The sequence below is a fragment of the Ornithorhynchus anatinus genome, chromosome 2 (genome assembly GCF_004115215.2).
Source record: "Ornithorhynchus anatinus isolate Pmale09 chromosome 2, mOrnAna1.pri.v4, whole genome shotgun sequence".
Classification (NCBI taxonomy): Eukaryota; Metazoa; Chordata; class Mammalia; order Monotremata; family Ornithorhynchidae; genus Ornithorhynchus; species Ornithorhynchus anatinus.
In genome coordinates, this window is record NC_041729.1 from 138,665,445 (window position 1) to 138,684,738 (window position 19,294).

Below are 19,294 nucleotides of genomic sequence, written 5' to 3' on the forward strand. Positions count from 1 at the left end.
TTTCCTCCTTTTCTCTCGTCTAGTTTTGCTAACCAGGTCTGTCTATTTTCCCCATTGTACTGCAAGATCCTTGAGGACAGAGACTAATGTATTTTCTATTCTTAGTGTATGCCCTCTGGTGCCTAGTACAATAACATTTTAAAAGAAAAATATCTATCTAAATCTTGCCTGTATTTTTCCAAAGCACTGGCATATAGCTTGCCTCATTTTGTGCTCACAACAACCCTGTAAGGTAGGGAAAGGTGGTATTAAGGGAGACAAAGGTATTGGACATTCTACAAACTCAGATAATAGAGGGACATATATTTGAAGGTCTGTCTCAATAAAGCAACTTATCAATCAGTTTTATTTACTGACTGCTTACTATGTTGTTGATGATGATGGATACCATATTTATTTTGTTAAAGGGGTGTATATCTCCATGATTCTATTTATCTTGATGATGTTGTCTGGTTTTGTTTTGTTCTGTTTTGCTTTGCTGTCTCCCCCGTTTAGACTGTAAGCCCGTTATTGGGCAGGGATTGTCTCTGTTGCCGAATTGTACATTCCAAGCGCTTAGTACAGTGCTCTGCACATAATAAGCGCTCAGTAAATACTATTGAATGAATGAATAAATTTGTTAAGAGCTTACTATGTGTCAACCACTGTTCTAAGCCCTGGTGTAGATACAAAGTAACAATGCTTGGCACATAGTTAAGCACTTAGCAAATACCATCATTATTAACAAATTACAGTCTCCCTTTACTAGATCCATTCATTCAATCATATTCATTGAGCACTTACTATGTGCAGAGCACTGTACTAAGCGCTTGGAATGTACCATTCGGCAACGATAGAGGCAATCCCTGCCCAATAATGGGCTTACAGTCTAATCAGGGAGACAGACGGCAAAGCAAAACAGAACAAAACAAGTAGTCTGGAATAGATATCATCGAGATAAATGGAATCATAGATATATACACATCATTAACAAAATAAATAGAATAATAAATAATATATACAAATATGCAAATATGCACACTGCTGTGGGGAGGGGAAGGGGGAAGAGCAGAGGGCAGGAGAAGGGGGAATGGTGAGGGGGGGAGGAGCAGAGGGAAAGGGGGGCTCAGTCTAGGAAGGCCTCCTGGAGGAGGTGAGCTCTCAGTAGGGCTTTAAAGAGGGGAAGAGAGAAGAGTTAGTTTGGCGAATGTGAGGAGGGAGGGAGCAGTAGGACGTGGGCCAAAGGCGGGATAGGTGTGAACGGGGGACCATGAGGAGGTGAGCAGCAGAGGAGCGGAGCATGCAGGGTGGGCAGTAGAAAGAAAGAAGGGAGGTGAGGTGGAGGGGTCAAGGTGATGGAGAGCTTTGAAGCCAAGAGTGAGGAGTTTTTGTTTCATGCAGAGGTTGATAGGCAACCACTGGAGGGTTTTGAGGAGGGGAGTGACATGTCCAGGCATTTCTGTAGGGAGGTGATCCGGGCAGCACAATGAAGAATAGACTGGAGCAGGGAGAGACAGGAGGAAGGGAGATAAGAGAGGAGGCTGACACAATAATCCTGTCAGCATATTATGAGAGCTTGTACCAGCACAGTAGCAGTTTGGATGGAGAGGAAAGGGTGGATCTTGGTGATATTATAAAGGTGAGACTAGCAGATGTTGGTGACGAATTGGGTGAATGAGAGAGTAGAGTCAAGGATGACACCAAGTTTGCAGGCCTGTGAGATGGGAAGAATGGTAATGTTGTCCACAGTGACGGGAAAGTCAGGGAGAGGACAGGCTTTGGGAGGGAAGATAAGGAGCTCAGTCTTAGACATGTTGAGTTTTAGGTGGTGGGCAGACATCCAGGTGGAGACATCCTGAAGGCAGGAGGAGATACGAGCCTGGAGGGAGGGGGAGAGAACAGGGGAGGAAATGTAGATTTGGGTGTCATCTGCATAGAGATGATAGTTGAAGCTGTGGGAGTAAATGAGTTCACCAAGGGAGTGAGTATAGATGGAGAACAGAAGAAGGCTGTTTCACTGTTTTCAAGAATTGACCCTTGAGGAACCCCTACAGTTAGTGGATGGGAGGGGGAGGAGGAGCCTACGAAGGAGACAGAATGAATGGCCAGAGAGATAAGAGCTCCTCATCTTCCCTCCCAAACCCGGTCCTCTCCCAGACTTCCCTATCACCGTCGATGGCACGACCATCCTTCCCGTCTCTCAGGCCCGCAATCTCGGTGTCATCCTTGACTCGTCTCTCTCGTTCACCCCACACATCCTATCCGTTACCAAGACCTGCCGGTTTCACCTCTACAATATCGCCAAGATCCGCCCTTTCCTCTCCACCCAAACGGCTACCTTACTGTTACGGGCTCTTGTTATATCCCGGCTAGACTACTGTGTCAGCCTTCTCTCTGACCTCCCTTCCTCCTCTCTCGCCCCGCTCCAGTCTATTCTTCACTCCGCTGCCCGGCTCATCTTCCTGCAGAAACGATCTGGGCATGTCACTCCCCTTCTTAAAGAACTCCAGTGGTTGCCTATCGACCTCCGCTCCAAACAAAAACTCCTCACTCTAGGCTTCAAGGCTCTCCATCACCTTGCCCCTTCCTACCTCTCCTCCCTTCTCTCTTTCTACCACCCACCCCGCACACTCCGCTCCTCTGCCACCCACCTCCTCACCGTCCCTCGGTCTCGCCTATCCCGCCGTCGACCCCTGGGTCACGTCCTCCCGCGGTCCTGGAACGCCCTCCCTCCTCACCTCCGCCAAACTGATTCTCTTTCCCTCTTCAAAACCCTACTTAAAACTCACCTCCTCCAAGAGGCGTTCCCAGACTGAGCTCCTCTTCTCCCTCTACTCCCTCTGCCATCCCCCCTTCACCTCTCTGCAGCTAAACCCTCTTTTTCCCCTTTTCCCTCTGCTCCTCCACCTCTCCCTTCCCATCCCCACAGCACTGTACTCGTCCGCTCAACTGTATATATTTTCGTTACCCTATTTATTTTGTTAATGAATTGTACATCGCCTCGATTCTATTTAGCTGCCATTGTTTTTACGAGATGTTCTTCCCCTTGACTCTATTTATTGCCATTGTTCTTGTCTGTCCGTCTCCCCCGATTAGACTGTAAGCCCGTCAAACGGCAGGGACTGTCTCTATCTGTTGCCGACTTGTTCATCCCAAGCGCTTAGTACAGTGCTCTGCACATAGTAAGCGCTCAATAAATACTATTGAATGAATGAATAAGAGGAGAACCAGCAGAGGACGAAGTCCGTGAAGCCAAGATGAGATAAAGTGTGGAGAAGAAGGGGATGGTCGACAGTGTCAAAGGCAGCTGAGAGGTCGAGGAGGATTAAGATAGAATAGGAGCCATTGGATTTGGCAAGAAGGAGGTCATTGGCAACATTTGAGAGGGCAGTTTCATTAGAGTGGAGGGGACGGAAGCAAAATTGGAGGGGGTTCAGGAAATAGTTGGAGTTAAGGAATTCAAGGCAGTGAGTGTAGACAACATGTTCTAAGAGTTTGGAAAGGAAGGGCAGGAGGAAGATAGGATGATAACTTGAAGGGAAACTAGGGTCAAGAGAGGGTATTTTTAGGATGGGGGAAACATGGGCATATTTGAAGGCAGAGGGGAAGAAGCCATAGGAGAGTGAATGGTTAAAGATGGAAGTTAAGGAGGGGAGGAGGGAAGGAGCGATAGTTTTTATAAGGTGAGGGGGAATGGGGTTCGAATAGGGTGGAGGAGGTGGCACTTGCGAGAAGGGAGGAGATCTTCTCTGTGGATACTGCTGGGAAGGATGGGAAAGTAGGGGAGAGAGTTGAGAGCGGGGGGGATGGAGAAGGAGGAGGGATTGTAAGCTCCTTGAAGACAGAACACAAGAAAACTATTGTGGCTGCCCAAGTGCTTAGTATGAAGCTCTGCACCCAGTAAGTGTTTAATAAATGCCACTGATTAATTGGTTGATTATCCAGATAGATGGGCAGGAATTGTGTCTACTAACTCTGTTATGTAGTATTCTCTCAAGTGCATAGAGTAAGCACACAATAAATATGATTGATTCACTGACTGGACAAGATGTTAAGAAAAGGAAGTGGAGTCTGAGAAGGAGAGTTTGGCATTGGAGGTGTAGAATATTGTGTTGGTGAGTTCTGAGATGGATCCCTGTTGAAGCATGGCTGATATCAGGTGAAGTTAAAGATCAAAGGAGAATAGAAGCGTGAAAAAATGTGAGGGAGAGCTACTCAAAGGATCACTGAAGTAGAGTTGATCCCAGGTGATGATTTGCCAGGAAGAATGTGAACGCAATTCATACCGAGAACAGGGAGCTTGGAGTACAGTTGAACTTCCTGGGATTTTTTTTTCTAATGATATTTACTGAGCACTTACTATAAGCAGTGCACTGAACTAAGCACTTGGGAAAGTAAAATACAACACAACAGATACATTCACTACCCATATAGAGTTTACAGTCAAAGGAGAGAGACAGACACTAATGCAAATAAATATGTAATATATAACTTAAAGATATTTATATGTGTTATAGGGATGAGGATAGGGATAATATAATATGCTGAGAGGTCACATATACAAGTGCATAGATGACACAAAAGGGAGGCAGAGGCAGTGAAAAGATACCTTAACTGGGGAAGGTCTCTTGTAGGAGATGTAACTTTGAAGGTAGGAGAGTGCTGGTGTGGCTTATATGGAAAGAGAGAGAGTTCCAGTCTTGGGGGAGAATGTGGGAAAGGGGTCATTGGTGAGATAGAGAAAATTGGGGCATAGTGGCTCTCAGTGTGAGCCTGGTCACCCAGTGGCTAACGGGTAATAATAATAATTATGGTATTTAAGTGCTCACTATGTGCCAAGCATTTTTCTAAGCACTGGGGTAGATAAAAGGTAATCTGTCAGCCCAATGTGGGACAACCTGTCTTAATCCCCATTTGACTGATGAAGTAACCGAGGCACAGTGGTGTGGCTTGCCCAAGGTCACAAAGCAGACAAGTGGCAGAGCCATGATTAGAACCCATGTCCTCTGGCTCCCAAGCCCGTGCTCTTTTCACTAAGGCACGCTGCTTCGGGTTAACCCCTGAAGGTTCAGAGTCACGGGGACTGACTCATTAAGGATTAATCAGCTCTGGAGGGAAATTGCCGGTCCAGGGATCCTAGGGGAAGGAGTGAAGAAAGAAAGGAAAACAGAGGGACATGAAGGTCCAATGGGGAGAATTTGGTTCTCTCCCCCACGACCTTTGTCCTTCTAGAAAAGCCTCAGGGCATCAGGATTGGGATCTCCCTCCAGCTCACTTCAGGCACCAGGAAATCCCTGGATGGAGGGAGCTCCCAGAGTGGGACTGTAGTCCCCAGTATAAACTGTGTCTCCTCCAAGTTGGGCAGGGGCAGGATTCAGACAAAAGCTGGGGCTGCAGCATCCTGTCCCTGCAGAGGATTCTATGCCCAGGGCTGGTGAGTTTACTTCTGATGGCTGGAGGCATCTAGTCTGCAGCCACTAGGAGGAATGGGGTGGGTGGAGTTGGGGAGACTGCAACAGAACACTGGCTGGGTGAGGAGAGGGACAAGAGGGGATCATCACTCAGGGCAGCTGAGAGAGTCTGCTCCAGTCATCTCAGAGGAGATCTTGCTGCTGAGGAGCATCAGGGCTGGGGGACTGTCTTGAAATAGGGGTTGCAAGACCTTGGGTTACTTAAATTCTGAAGTACTCTAGGTGTGAGATGGAGAAGCAAAGATCATAATACACACAATATGGTTAAGCAAGCATTTGACTTTATAATATTACCGCTATAAGGATGCAAGAGGGATTCGTTGCAATAATTGCAGTCAATCCGTACATATACAGTTAGGAGAACAGGTCATATAGAGATAGGAATAAAGGAGGAATAATACCAAATCAGCATCCTTCTGACTTGTGGTTAATAATAATGATAATCATAATAATAATAGTGGTATTTGTTAAGCGCTTACTATGTGTAAAGCACTGTTCTAAGAGCTGGGGGGGGGGGGAATACAAGGTGATCAGGTTGTCCCAAGTGGGACTCACAGTTTTAATCCCCATTTTAGAGATGAGATCACTAAGGCCCAGAGAAGTTAAGTGACTTGACCAAAGTCGCACAGCTGATAATAATAATAATGTTGGTATTTGTTAAGCACTTACTATGTGCCGAGCACTGTTCTAAGTGCTGGGGTAGACACAGGGGAATCAGGTTGTCCCACATGGGGCTCACAGTCTTAATCCTCATTTTACAGATGAGGTAACCGAGGCACCGAGAAGTTAAGTGACTTGCCCAAAGTCACACAGCTGACAAGTGGCCGAGCGGGGATTCGAACCCATGATCTCTGACTCCAAAGCCCGTGCTTTTTCCACTGAGCCACGCTGCTTCTCGATAAGTGAAGGAGCCGGGATTACCCTCGGGGTTCTCAAGAGGACCTTCTGCTCTCACATAGTTTCGGGTTGCCTGGTGTCAGCTGCAGCATTACTGGATCCAAGGCTGAGGGTCCACTTCTTAGATCTTCCCATGGTCTTATATACCATTTGGGTGTCCTATTTATATGTGCAGCTGGGCCTCTGAGCCCTATCAGCCTGTTACCTCCCTGTGCCTCATCAATTCCTTCCTGTCCTGTGTCCGTTCAACTGTCTGCAGGACTGCTTAGTGTCTTTGTGAAGGGCCACAAATCAAAGTGTTAGGTAAACTACATGCTGGCTCTCCAGGATGTACAGTCAGCACTTAGACACCCCACCCCACATTCTTCTGGTTAACTTGATATTTTCCTCCTCGAGTACAATGTTCTTGCATGAGGCTGATGCCTACATATAAGGACAGAGCTCTGGACACAATGGTCTGAAAGTATTTACCACTCCCGGCTCCCAAGCAACTCCCAAACACTCACACATGTATACAAATCCTATATTTGCACGCACACACATATCCATCACAGACACTCCCACAAATCTTGAAAATAGACATGCTCAAGGAAGAAGCAGGGGCAATAGCTAGGAAGAAAATTATTTTGAGTCTTACTCTGCCTTAGCCCAGCCTCTGGTATCCAAGAGGATGAATTCAACAATAACAGCAGCGATTGATAGGCACAATCCAATCCATGACCAGTCTCAGGGAGGACTATATTGGCAGATCTTGCCTTTGGAAAAGATTCAGGGATGCAGCTATTTCTCTGATTCTGCAGAGGAGAAGAAGGGGAGCTGGGGGAGCTGTCAATACCAGTGCACAGGAGACACCAGGGGACAGAAGGAACATCAGGCTTTCACTCTTATCCTCCTGCCCTTTCTAGAAAATCCCCTGGGTGAGCCAAGACCAGGCAGGGAGTCATCTCCTTGTTGGATTACAGGAAGACCTAGGCAAGGGGTAGGGGAGTGAGACATCAGCAGGACCAGATCAGGGAGGAGGGAATCAAACACTTAATCTGATTTAAAAGCAGTGTTGCCTAATGGGTAAAACACGGGTCTAGGAGTCAGAAGAACCTGAGTTCTAATCCCAGCTCCACCTCTTGTCTGCTCTGTGACCTTGGGCAAGTCACTTCACTTCTCTATGGCTCAGTTACCTCATCTGTAAAATGGGAATTGAGACTGTGAGCTCTATGCAAGACAGAGACTGGGTCCAAACCAATTTGCTTCTCTCTACCCCATTGTTTAGTTCAGTGACTGGCACATAGTAAGTGCTCAACAAATACCAAAATTATTATTCACTTTTCTCTGCCTCAGTGACCTCATATGTAAAATGGGGATTAAGACTGTGCGCCCCATGTGGGACATGAACTATGTTCCACCTGATTAGCTTAGTCTGTGAGCCCGTTACTGGGCAAGGATTGTCTCTATCTGTTGCCGACTTGTACACTCTAAGTGCTTAATACAGTGCTCTGCACATAGTAAGTGCTCAATAAATCTGAATGAATTAGCTTATATCTACCCAGTGCTTAGTATAGTGCCTGGCACATAGTAAGCACTTAAATACCATAAAATAAACCAATCAAGGTTGAATGGTTACTTTGTGTACAGCACTGTACCAAGCACTTGGGAGTATACAAGACAACAGAATTAACAGACACATTCTCTGTGAGCTTGAGTGGGGGCACCTCTGCCCGAGCCGCAGCTCAGAGGAAGGCTCAGAGCCCCGAGCCGGGAGGGGAGGCTAGGCAGAGATTACGGGGGTTATAGGATGGACTGTGGGGATAGTGGCAGCTGGACACTCACTGGAGGGCAGCATAGAGAGTCTGCTCCTGGGGTCCCTGGCAAAGGGGATTCAGCTACCAAGGAGTTGAAGGAAGAGCGGGTCTGGAGGATGAAAGGAATTAGAAAACATCCATGCTATATACATACACCACCCCACCCCCTACATCCTTTCAGAAAGTGAAAGAGCGGGGCATGGTGGTTTTCTCCCTCTTCCACATGTCCCTGGCCCCACCAACCACCTGGGCACCATCTCGTCAATAATACCCTTTTCTATTCCCTGTCTTGGAAGAATTCCCTCAAAGCAAACCGTCAAGTAGGGAAATAACCTTTCCTCCATATACCTGCCTCAAATCCACCAAAGCAAACCTATGTATCTCCAGCTGCTGTTAAGCAACTTGCCATTTCCATCTTCCTGCCTTATTATTATGATTATTATTTACTGCATTTGTGGAAGACAGGAATGGGGCAGCACTCTGGACTGGAGAAAAGCCCGCTGATATTAATTCAGGAGGCTCACCATGTCAGAACTGAAGCAGAGGGATTGATCACAGGCATGCAGATAAATTGTGGCAAAATAAAAACAGCCAGAGCAATTAGCAAACAACACTAGGGAAGTAGTATTGCCTAGTGGATAGAGCATGGGCCTAGGATTCAGAAAGTCCTGAGTTCTAATCCTAGCTCTGCCACTTGTCTATGTGGCCTTGGGCAAATGACTTTACTTGTCTGTGCCTGTCACCTCATCTGTAAAATGGAGATTAAGACTGTAAGCCCCACATGGGACTGTCCAACCTGATTAGTTTGTATCTATCTCAGCACTTAGCCATTCAATTAAAAAAAAAATGGCAGCAACAATAAAAAGCTGCAGTACTTTACTGGTGAAGATGGTTCCATTACTGGGCTCCTGTCCGGTCCAGCAGGGCTGCTCTCATCCAAAGGGCAAGGGCTTTCCAGAGTCCAAGGTGTGCCAAAACAACTGGAGTCCCACTGGAGGACTTCACTCCCAGAATGGCGGGGAAGGGATAGTCCTGTTGTTTAATGATGATGATATTAATAATAATAGCACTTCATTTACTCATTCATTTGTATTTATTGAGAGCTTACTGTGTGCAGAGCCCTGTACTAAGTGCTTGGAAAGTACAGTTCAGCAATAGAGACAATCCCTGCCCACACCGGGCTTAGTCTAGAAGGGGGAGACAGATATCAAAACAAGTAAACAGGCATTAATATAAATAGAATTATAGTAAGTACACATATACATAAGTGCTGTGGGGCAGGGGGTGGTAGAGAAAAAGGGGTAAGTTGGGGTAACATTGAGGGCAGGGGGAGCTGAGGAAAGGGGACTTGTTAAGCACTTACTATGTTCCAAGCACTGTACTAAGTACTAAGGTAGATACAAATTAATCAGGTTGGTCACACTCTCTGTGCCACATGGGGCTCACATTCTTAATCCCCATTTTACAGGTGAGGTAACTGAGGCCCAGAGAAGTGAAGTGGCTTTCCCCAGGTCACACAGCAGATTAGTGGCAGAGCTGGGCTAAAAACCTAGGTCCTTCTGATTCCCAGGTCCATGCTCTATCCACTAAGCCACAACTGCTTCTCATTGCTTGTTAGACTCAAGCCTTTGATGGAGGAGCCCCTGAGGCTAATGACTGTAACCCTCATTAGCCATGTAGCCCTGCCTTCTCAGTCATTCAGGGCCACTCCAACCCTTCACTTTGACAGAAGCTGACCCTTCATCAACTGAAAGATGGATGGTGGGGTGCAGGAGGGAGGCTACATTGGGAGATTCTGCCTTCTGAACAGTTGTGTTGCTGAGCTCCTATAGAGGAAGGAGAATGTGGGGTTGGGGCAGGGTTGGTGGGGAGTGGGTAGTGCCAGAGAGATAAGCTAACTCCAAAAGGACTTACAAATTTACTTCTGTCTGGGGCGGGTGGTGGAGGGGGTGTTGGCGTGACTGGGGAAAGAAGCAAAATGTGAACTATCACAAAAGGAAGGTTTTATTCGTGGGAGAGGGCAGAGCAAGCATGCTCCTGGCTTCAGAAGAACTGAGATGAATGAATTTGTCCCATAACAGGACTGTCCAAAGTGCTCCTTCAGGACTGAGTGATGAATGTGGCAATTCGTAGTCCTGGCAAGATGCCCTCTACTAATGATACCCAGTCCCACCCCTCCTCCTTCCTCCTGCTGGGAGTGCCAGGGCTGGAAGCTGCCCACATCTGGATCGGCTTCCCCTTCTGCGCCGTTTACCTGATCGCGCTAGTGGGGAACTGCACCATCCTGTTCATGATCAAGACCGAGCAGAGCCTCCACCAGCCCATGTTCTACTTCCTGGCCATGCTGGCCACCATCGACCTGGGCTTGTCCACGGCCACCATCCCCAAGATGCTGGGCATCTTCTGGTTCGGCCTGCAGGAGATCAGCTTTGGGGGCTGCCTCACCCAGATGTTCTCCATCCACACATTCACCGGCATGGAGAGCGCAGTGCTCGTGGCCATGGGCTACGACCGCTACGTGGCCATCTGCAAGCCCCTCCATTACCACACCATCCTCGTCCACGCAACCATCGGCATGATCGCGGGAATAGCGGTCGTCAGGAGCTTCTGTATGATGACTCCACTCCTGTTCCTTGTCCTGTGGCTGCCATTCTGTGGCCACTCCATCATCCCGCACACCTACTGCGAACACATGGGCATCGCCTGGCTGGCATGTGCCAGCATCCGGGTCAATGTCATCTTTGGCTTAGTTCTCATCTGCATCTTTTTTGTGGATGTGATTCTGATCGTGTTCTCTTACATCAGGATTCTCTACGCTGTCTTCAGACTCCCTTCCCGAGATGCCCGGCTCAGAGCCATGAGCACCTGTGGCTCCCACGTCTGTGTCATCCTGGCCTTCTTCACCCCGGCCCTCTTCTCCTTCCTTGCCCACCGTTTTGGACACAACGAAATCCCCGGCTACGTCCACATCCTCCTGGCCAACCTGTACGTGGTCGTCCCACCAGCCCTCAATCCCATCGTCTACGGTGTGAGGACCAAACAGATCCGGCAGCAACTGGGGAAGATCTTCAATAAAAAAGATGAATTCCCATGTGATATTGCCAAGAGTTTTTAGCTCTCCATCCTTGTCAAAAAAGCCCCCAGAAGCACTTTAGGATTTCCTATTCATTCAGTTGTATTTATTGAGCGCTTACTATGGGCAGAGAACTGTACTAAGTACTCAGAAGAGTACAGTGTAACAATAGACATTCTCTGCCCACAATGACTGCGAACGCATGGGCATCTCCTGGCCAGCATGTGCCAAAATCCCGGGCGGCTTAGTTCTTATCTGCCTTCCCCACAGTCTAGAGGGGAAGACAGACATTAATGTAAATAAATGAATGACATATGTGCATGTGCTGGGGAGATGGGAAGGGGGATGAATAAAGGGAGCCACTGCTGGATCTTAGTGACCTCCAATTCTTCCGTTCTTGCAACCCCAATCTTGGGAACGTTCAGTTTCCCATGTTCCTGCCACCCTTGATCCCAAGCAGGGATCAAGGGCTCGTCCATTCTCCAGCTGAAACCTTAGTTGTTGCTGCCATCTTCTGGTAGACATAAAACTTGTAAAAACATGAATAGATTTTTAAGAGACAATAAATTAGCACATTAAAAAGTCCCTTGAGGTCCGGTGGCCAGGAAGTCGACCAACATCCATTCATTCATTCAATCGTATTTATTGAGAGTTTACTGTGTGCAGAGAACTGTACTAGGCGCTTGGAAAAAATAGAGAAGCAGCGTGGCTCAGTGGAAAGAGCCTGGGCTTGGGAGTCAGAGGTCATGGGTTCGAATCCCAACTCTGCCACTTGGCAACTGTGGGACTGCTCTCTGTGCAACTTCTCTGTGCCTCAGTTACCTCATCTGTAAAACAGGGATTAACTGTGAGCCTCACGTGGGACAACCTGATTACCTTTTATCTACCCCAGCGCTTAGAACAGTGCTCGGCACATAGTAAACACTTAATACCAACATTATTATTATTATTACAATTGGGCAACAGATAGAGACAATCCCTACCCAACAACGGGCTCTCGGTCTAGAAGGGGGAGACAGACAATACAAAACAAGTAGACAGGCATCACTACCATCAAAATAGATAAATAGATCATTAATGATGTGCATTAATAAAGTAAATAGAGCAATAAATATGTACAAATATACACAAGTGCTGTGGGGAGGGGAAGGGTGTAGAGCAGAGGGAGGGAGTAGGGGCAATGGGGAAATGAGGAGGAGCAGAGGGAAAGGGGGCACTCAGTCTGGGAAGGCCTCCTGGAGGAGGTTTGCTCTCATTAGGGCTATTAAGAAGGGAAGAGAGTTAGTTTGGTGGATGTGAGGTGGAAGGGCGTTCCAGGTCAGAGGTAGGATGCAGACCAGGGTTCAATGGCGGGGTAGGCAGGAAAGAGGCACAGTGACCACACACACTTCTTCCAAACACCTTGGTACTCCCATTGAAGACAAGAGGCCTGAACTGAATGCACAACTGATATGACCCAGTGGTGGCACATCTTACATTCCCTAGACTGTAAGTTCACTGTGGGCAGGAAATGTGTTTATTGTTATAGCATACTAGCCCAAGTGCTTAGTGCAGTGCTCTGCACACAGTAAGTTCAATAATTATGATTGACTGCATGACTGACATTCCCCATTTTTTGAGGAACCTCCTCCCATTCATTTTCTAAGAGCACTTAAACCCTGATAGAGGCACAAGATAATCGGATTGGACACACCAACATGAGGTTCATACTCTAGGCGCAGAGGAAGAACAGGTTCTGAATCCCCATTTTACAGATGAGGGAACTGAGGCACAGGGAAGTGAAGTGACTTGCCTGAGGTCACACAGCAGGCAAGTGGCGAAACTGGGATAAGAACCAAGGTGTCCTGACTCCCCCTAGGAGTCAGCACATTCCACTAGGTGCTACTGCTTCTCTTCAGGTGTTCTATGACTATCTAGCCTAATCAAATTTATCTTGCGAAGATAATCACTTCAGTACTCCCTACTTCATTTGTAATCAAGTCATCCAAACTGGTGTTCGATTTGATTTGCAGCTGGGACACTCTAGGCCCTGCCTGCTGGAAACAGCTCTTAGGGCTTTCAGAACTGGACCTAGATTTCAGAGCCACCTTGATATCACGCAATCGGGCAGCCTCCCAAAAGATGGCTCTCTCAATCCAACTCTCTTCTTCACCAAGTAGAGCCGCAGTTAACAGGATGCTGTTCAGAGGTGTGTAGTAATAATAATAATAATAGTGGTATTTGTTAAGCACTTTCTGTGTGCGAGGCACTGTCCTAAGCACTGGGGGGAATACAAGCCAATTGACACAGTCAGTGTTCCTCATGGGGCTCAGTCTCAATCCCCATTTTACAGATGAGGAAACTGAGGCAAAGAGAAGTGAAGTGACTTGTCCAAGGTCACATAGCAGACGCATGGCTGAGCTGGGATTAGAACCCATGACCTTCTGACTCTCAGGTCCGTGCTCTATCTGCTATGCCATGCTGCTTCTCAATCTGATCAGAATCGATCAGTGAAATGTATTGCATGTGTGCACTCCACAGACACCAAAATAACTGCAGCTTATTATTTGTAGACACCATCTGACACGTCTCGGACCATATCTACTCTCAAAACTGTTAGCCCGGGTCATACATTGCTAAGGTCATGTTATCTAATGGGTAAGGCTGGACACTGGATCTAATGGCTTATTCCCATCCGAACATGTGATGAAAGTGGGTTACACAACTTTATTACTGATTTTAAAGTCATCTTGCAAATAAATGTCCATGCTTCCAGTCTGCCCCTCATGGACACTTCATCTGCCTTACCCTTCAAATCCTCTTAAAACTCCTAGCAGTATGCAAATAATAATAATAATAATGGCATTTGTTAAATACTTAGCAGGTACCAAATACTGGAGTGCTGGGGGAGATACAAGTTAATGGGATCAGACACTATCCCTGCTCCACATGGGGTTCATAGTCTGAGCAGGAGAGAACAGGTATTGAATTCCTGCTTTACAGATGCAGAAACTGAGGCACAGATAAGTTAAGTGATTTGCCAAAGATCACACTGCAAACAAGTGGCAGAGGTGGGATTAGAATCCAGATTGGGATCAGAATCCAGATCCTTTGTCTCCCAGGTCTGTAATCTTTCCACTAAGCCATTGGTGTAGGGGTTGGGCATGGGCCTGGGAATCACTTGTCTGCTGTGGGACTTTGGGCAAGTCACCTCACTGTCTTTGCCTCAGTTACCTCATATGTAAAATGGGGATTAAGACTGAGTCCCACATGGGACAGGGACTGTGTCCAACTCAATTTGCTTGTATCCACCCCAGATACAGTCTCTGCCCGTATTGACCTTACAGGCTAGTTGGGGAGGCTTCTCTACAGTCCTTCTCTTCTACAGTCTCATATCTCCTCCTGCCTTCAAGACATCTCTTCTCATCCCACTGCAGTAATAATAATAATGGTATTTGTTAAGTGTTTACTATGTGCCAGACAAGGTACTAAACCCTGGAGTGGATACAACCAAATATGTTTGGACACAGTCTCTGTCCCACATGAGGCTCACAGTCTCAATCCTCATGTTACAGATGAGGTAGCTGAAGCACAGAGAAGTGAAGTGACTTGCCCCAGGCTACACACCAGACTACAGTGGAGCAGGGATTAGAACCCATGACCTTCTGACTCCCAGGCCCAAGCTCTGTCCACTCAGCCATGTCAAACTTAACATGTACCAAACAGAATTCCTCATCTTTGCACCCAAACCCTCTCCTCTCCCTGACTTTCCCATCAATGTAGATAGAATCATGACCCTCCAAGTCTCATAAACCCTTAACCTTGGCATTATCCTTGATTCATCTCTCTCATTCAACCCACATATTCAGAGTCACCAAATTCTATCTGTTCTACCTTGAAAAATCACTAAAATCTACCCTTTCTCTCCATACAAACTGCTACCACACTGATCACACCTTAACTGCACCAGCCTCCTTGCTGACCTCCCTGCCTCCTGTCCCTCCTCTCCAGTCCTTACTTCTCTGCTGCCTAGATCATTTTTCTAAAAAAAAACCCAAAAAACAAAAAAACCCCACAAAAAACAAAGAGTTCAGTCCGTTTCACCAATCCTCAAGAACCTCCAGTGGTTTCCCATCTAATTTCACATCAAAAAGAAAGTCCTGAACAGCAACGTTAAAACACTTGATCATCTTGCCTCCTCCCATCTTATCTTGTTAATTTCTTACTACAACCTAGCACCAACTTACTCACTGTACCTTGATCTCATCTATCTCACCAACAACCTCTCACCCATGTGCTGCCTTTGGCCTAGAACTCCCTCCCACTTCATTTCCAACAGGCGATCACTTTTCCCACCTTTGAAGCCTTATTAAAATTACAGCTCTTACAAGAGGCCTTCCCTAAGTCCTCATTTCCCCATTTCTCTCTTCCTTCTATGTTGCCCTTGCACTGGGATTTGTGCCCTTCATTTACCCCTTCCTCAGTCACATAGCATTTATGCATATCTGTAATTTATAATACTATGTACCCCTCCAAACTATAAGGTCCTTGTGGGGGGTGCTCTGCACACAGTAAGCACTCAAATATGATTGATTGAATGAACACACCTACCAACTCTGTTACACTACGCTTAGAACAGTGCTCGGCACATAGTAAGCGCTTAACAAATACCAACATTATTATTATTACATTCTCTCAAGGCTTAGTGCAGTGTTCTGCATACAGTGAACACTTGCTTGGCACACAGTAAGCACTTAAAGAAGTGCAGAAGCCAGAGAAGCAGCATGGCTCAGTGAAGAAAGTACGGACTTGGGAGTCAGAGGTCATGGGTTCTAATCCCAGCTCTGCTGCTTGTCAGCTGTATGACTTTGGGCAAGTCACTTAGCTTCTCTGTGCCTCAGTTACCTCATCTGTAAAATGGGGATTAAGACTGTGACCCCCAAGTGGGACAACCTGATTACCTTGTATGCCCCCCAGTGCTTAGAACAGTGCTTTGCACATAGTAAGCACTTAGCAAATACCATTATTATTAAATAATTATTACTAAATATCATTGATGATTACTGGAGAGTAGATTACATGAATTTGGTGAATATTCTGCTTAATTCACAGAGGTAGAAGCAGCTATGAACCTTCCTGCTTCTCCCATCCCCAGGAGGGCAATGTGGATAATTTGCAAATCCTGGCAGTTTCCACCATTGTTTTATCTTTCTCAATCACCAGCTGCATCTGGTGACCATCACACATTCTCCCCCTTTATCCTGTAAACTCATCATGATCAGGGAATGGCTCTACCAACTCTATTGCATCATGTTTTTCCAAGTGCTTAGTATAGTGCACTGCACACAGTAAGTGCTTAATAAATATGATTGATTATTTATTGACTAAAGATAGCCCAGAATCCAGAGAGCCAAGGAGGGTCAAGTCTCCAAACCTTGTTGCTCTTTCTTTCCCTGACCCCACACTTCAGTCAATCCATGGTATTTATTGAGCAACTACGGTGTGCAGAGCACTGTACTAATTACTTGGGAAAGTACAATAAGCAGAGTTGGTAGACACGTTCCAGGCCCACAACAACCTTGCAGCCCTAAGAAGGAGACAGACATTAATATAAATGCTACAGATGTGTATGAAAGTGCTGTAGGACACATGCCAGGTGCCCATAATTTACAAATCCAATTCCCCTTCACCAATTCCCCTTTCTGGAAGAAGTCAAAATTCCCAGCGCTTTCCAGGAAGGTGACTATATGAATAAACATGATCTGCTGGTTTCCAATCTGTTACTCTTAGGTTCTTTTCTTAGTCTTCTGTATAACTTGGGGCATGTAACTTGCCCTCTCTGTCCTTCAGTTTTGTAAAATGGAAATGACAATTTTGCCTTTCCCAACCTTTCAGGGATGCGGGGAAAATAAAATGGACCATTCATTCATTCAATAGTATTTATTGAGTGCTTACTATACTAAGCGCTTGGAATGTACAAATCTGCAACAGATAGAGACAGTCCCTGCCCAATGACAGGCTTACAATCTAATCGGGACAGACAAAAACAGTAGCAATAAATAGAATCAAGGGGATGTACACCTCATTAAAACAATAGCAATAAATAGAATCAAGGTGATGTACATCTCATTAAAATAAATAGGGTATTAAAAAATATATATATAAATGAGAGGATGAGCACAGTGCTGAGGGGAGGGGAAAGGAGGGGGGAGAAGCAGAGGGAAAGGGGGGGAAAAGGGGGCTTAGCTGCAAGGAGGTGAGGGGAGGGTAGAGGGGCAGCAGAGGGAGCAGAGGGAAAAGGGGAAGCTCAGTCTGGGAAGGCCTCTTGGAGAAGGTGAGCTCTAAGTAGGGCTTTGAAGAGGGCAAGAGAATTAGTTTCGCAGAGGTGAGGAGGGAGGGCATTTCGGGACAGCGGGAGGATGTGGCCTAGGGGTTGACGGCAGGATAGGTGAGAACGGGGGACAGTGAGGAGGTGGGCGGCAGAGGAGCGGAGCATGTGGGGTGGGCAGTAAAAAGAGAGAAGGGAGGAGAGGTAGGAGGGGGCAAGGTGATGGAGAGCCTCGTATCCTAGAGTGAGAAGTTTTTGTTTTGGGTGGAGGTTGATAGGCAACCACTGGAGATTTTTAAGAAGGGGAGTGACATGCCCAGAACATTTCTGCAGGAAGATGAGCCGGGCAGTGGAATGAAGAATAGACTGGAGCGGGGAGAGACAGGAGGAGGGGAGATCAGAGAGAAGGCTGACACAGTAATCCAGCCGGGATATTATGAGAGCCCGTACCAGTAAGGTAGCCGTTTGGGTGGAGAGGAAAGGGCGGATATTGACAATATTATAAAAGTGAGACCGGCAGGTCTTGGTGACGGATCAAATGTGTGGGGTGAATGAGAGAGCCGAGTCAAAGATGATACCGAGGTTGCGGGCTTGAGAGACGGGAAGGATGGTCGTACCATCCATAGTGATAGAGAAGTTAGGAAGAGGACAGGGCTTGGGAGGGAAGATAAGAAGCTCAGTTTTGGTCATGTTGAGTTTTAGGTGGTGGACAGACATCCAGGTAGAGACGTCCTGGAGGCAGGAGGAGATACGAGCCTGAAGGGAGGGGGAGAGGACAGGGGCAGAGATGTAGATTTGTGTGTCATCATGATAAAGATGATAGTTGAAGCTATGAGAGTGAATACATTCAAAAGTGTATGTTCTCAAGACAAGAACACAATTAAGGTATGAGACAAAGCTCAGTCAGTAACTGCCTTTTAGCCCTCAGTGTTATGAAACAATAGAACCCCCCCCAATGCCCCTGCCCAGGGCACTGGAATAGGTGAAAAATACAGTGTGAGTTCTCAATGTCTGGTTTCACAAAAACATAACCTCAACCTTGAGTAGACTCCATTCTTTTGGATTTATTGAGCACTTACTGTATGCAGAGCACTGTACTAAGCACTTGGAAAGTACAATTCAGCAACTCTAGACTATAAACCTCTTGTGGTCAAGCAGTATGTCTACCAACTCAACTGTATTATACTTTCCCAAACTCTTTGTACAGTGCTCTGCATACAGGAAGCACTCAGTAAATTCCACTGATTGACTGAATTGGATAGAATTGATGTGATGTGCTTCAGAAAATAAAAGTTTAACTGTGAGCCCCATGTGGGACAAGAACTGTATCCAAACTGATTAACTTGTGTCTATCCCAGCACTTAGTACAGTGCCTGGCACATGGCAAGTGCTTAAAATCATTAAAATAAAGAGGGCTTGGGGCATAAAAACTTGCTGTCTCCCCCTTTTAGACTGTGAGCCTGTTGTTGGGCAGGGACTGTCTCTATCTGTTGCCAAATCCTAGATTCCAAGCACTTAGTACAATGCTCTGCACATAGTAAGGGCTCTATAAATACAATTGAATGAATACATACTGACCACCCCAGATTGAGGGCCTTTTGAGAGTCTAGGGGTGTGGAGGGTTGGAAAGTGGAAGAGAACTTGTGTGGTTTGTCAGATCCTGCATCTTGTGGAGAAGTGGTCCACCCACTGCTGGGGAGGGAAGGCCCAGCAGAGAAAGGCACATAATTATTACATTTAGAAGGGAAGGTCAGTCAGTCCTGTGGAAGAA

General features: G+C 46.5%; 1 protein-coding gene across 1 annotated transcript; it reads left to right on the top strand.

Annotated features, from left to right (window-relative positions):
* The first annotated feature begins 10,286 nt into the window (after window positions 1-10,286).
* On the top strand, window positions 10,287-11,258 carry LOC100075157 (olfactory receptor 52E4-like). The gene has a single exon (XM_029046841.1). The coding sequence runs from the start codon at window positions 10,287-10,289 to the stop codon at window positions 11,256-11,258; it is 972 nt and encodes a 323-aa protein (XP_028902674.1).
* Window positions 11,259-19,294: the final 8,036 nt, after the last annotated feature.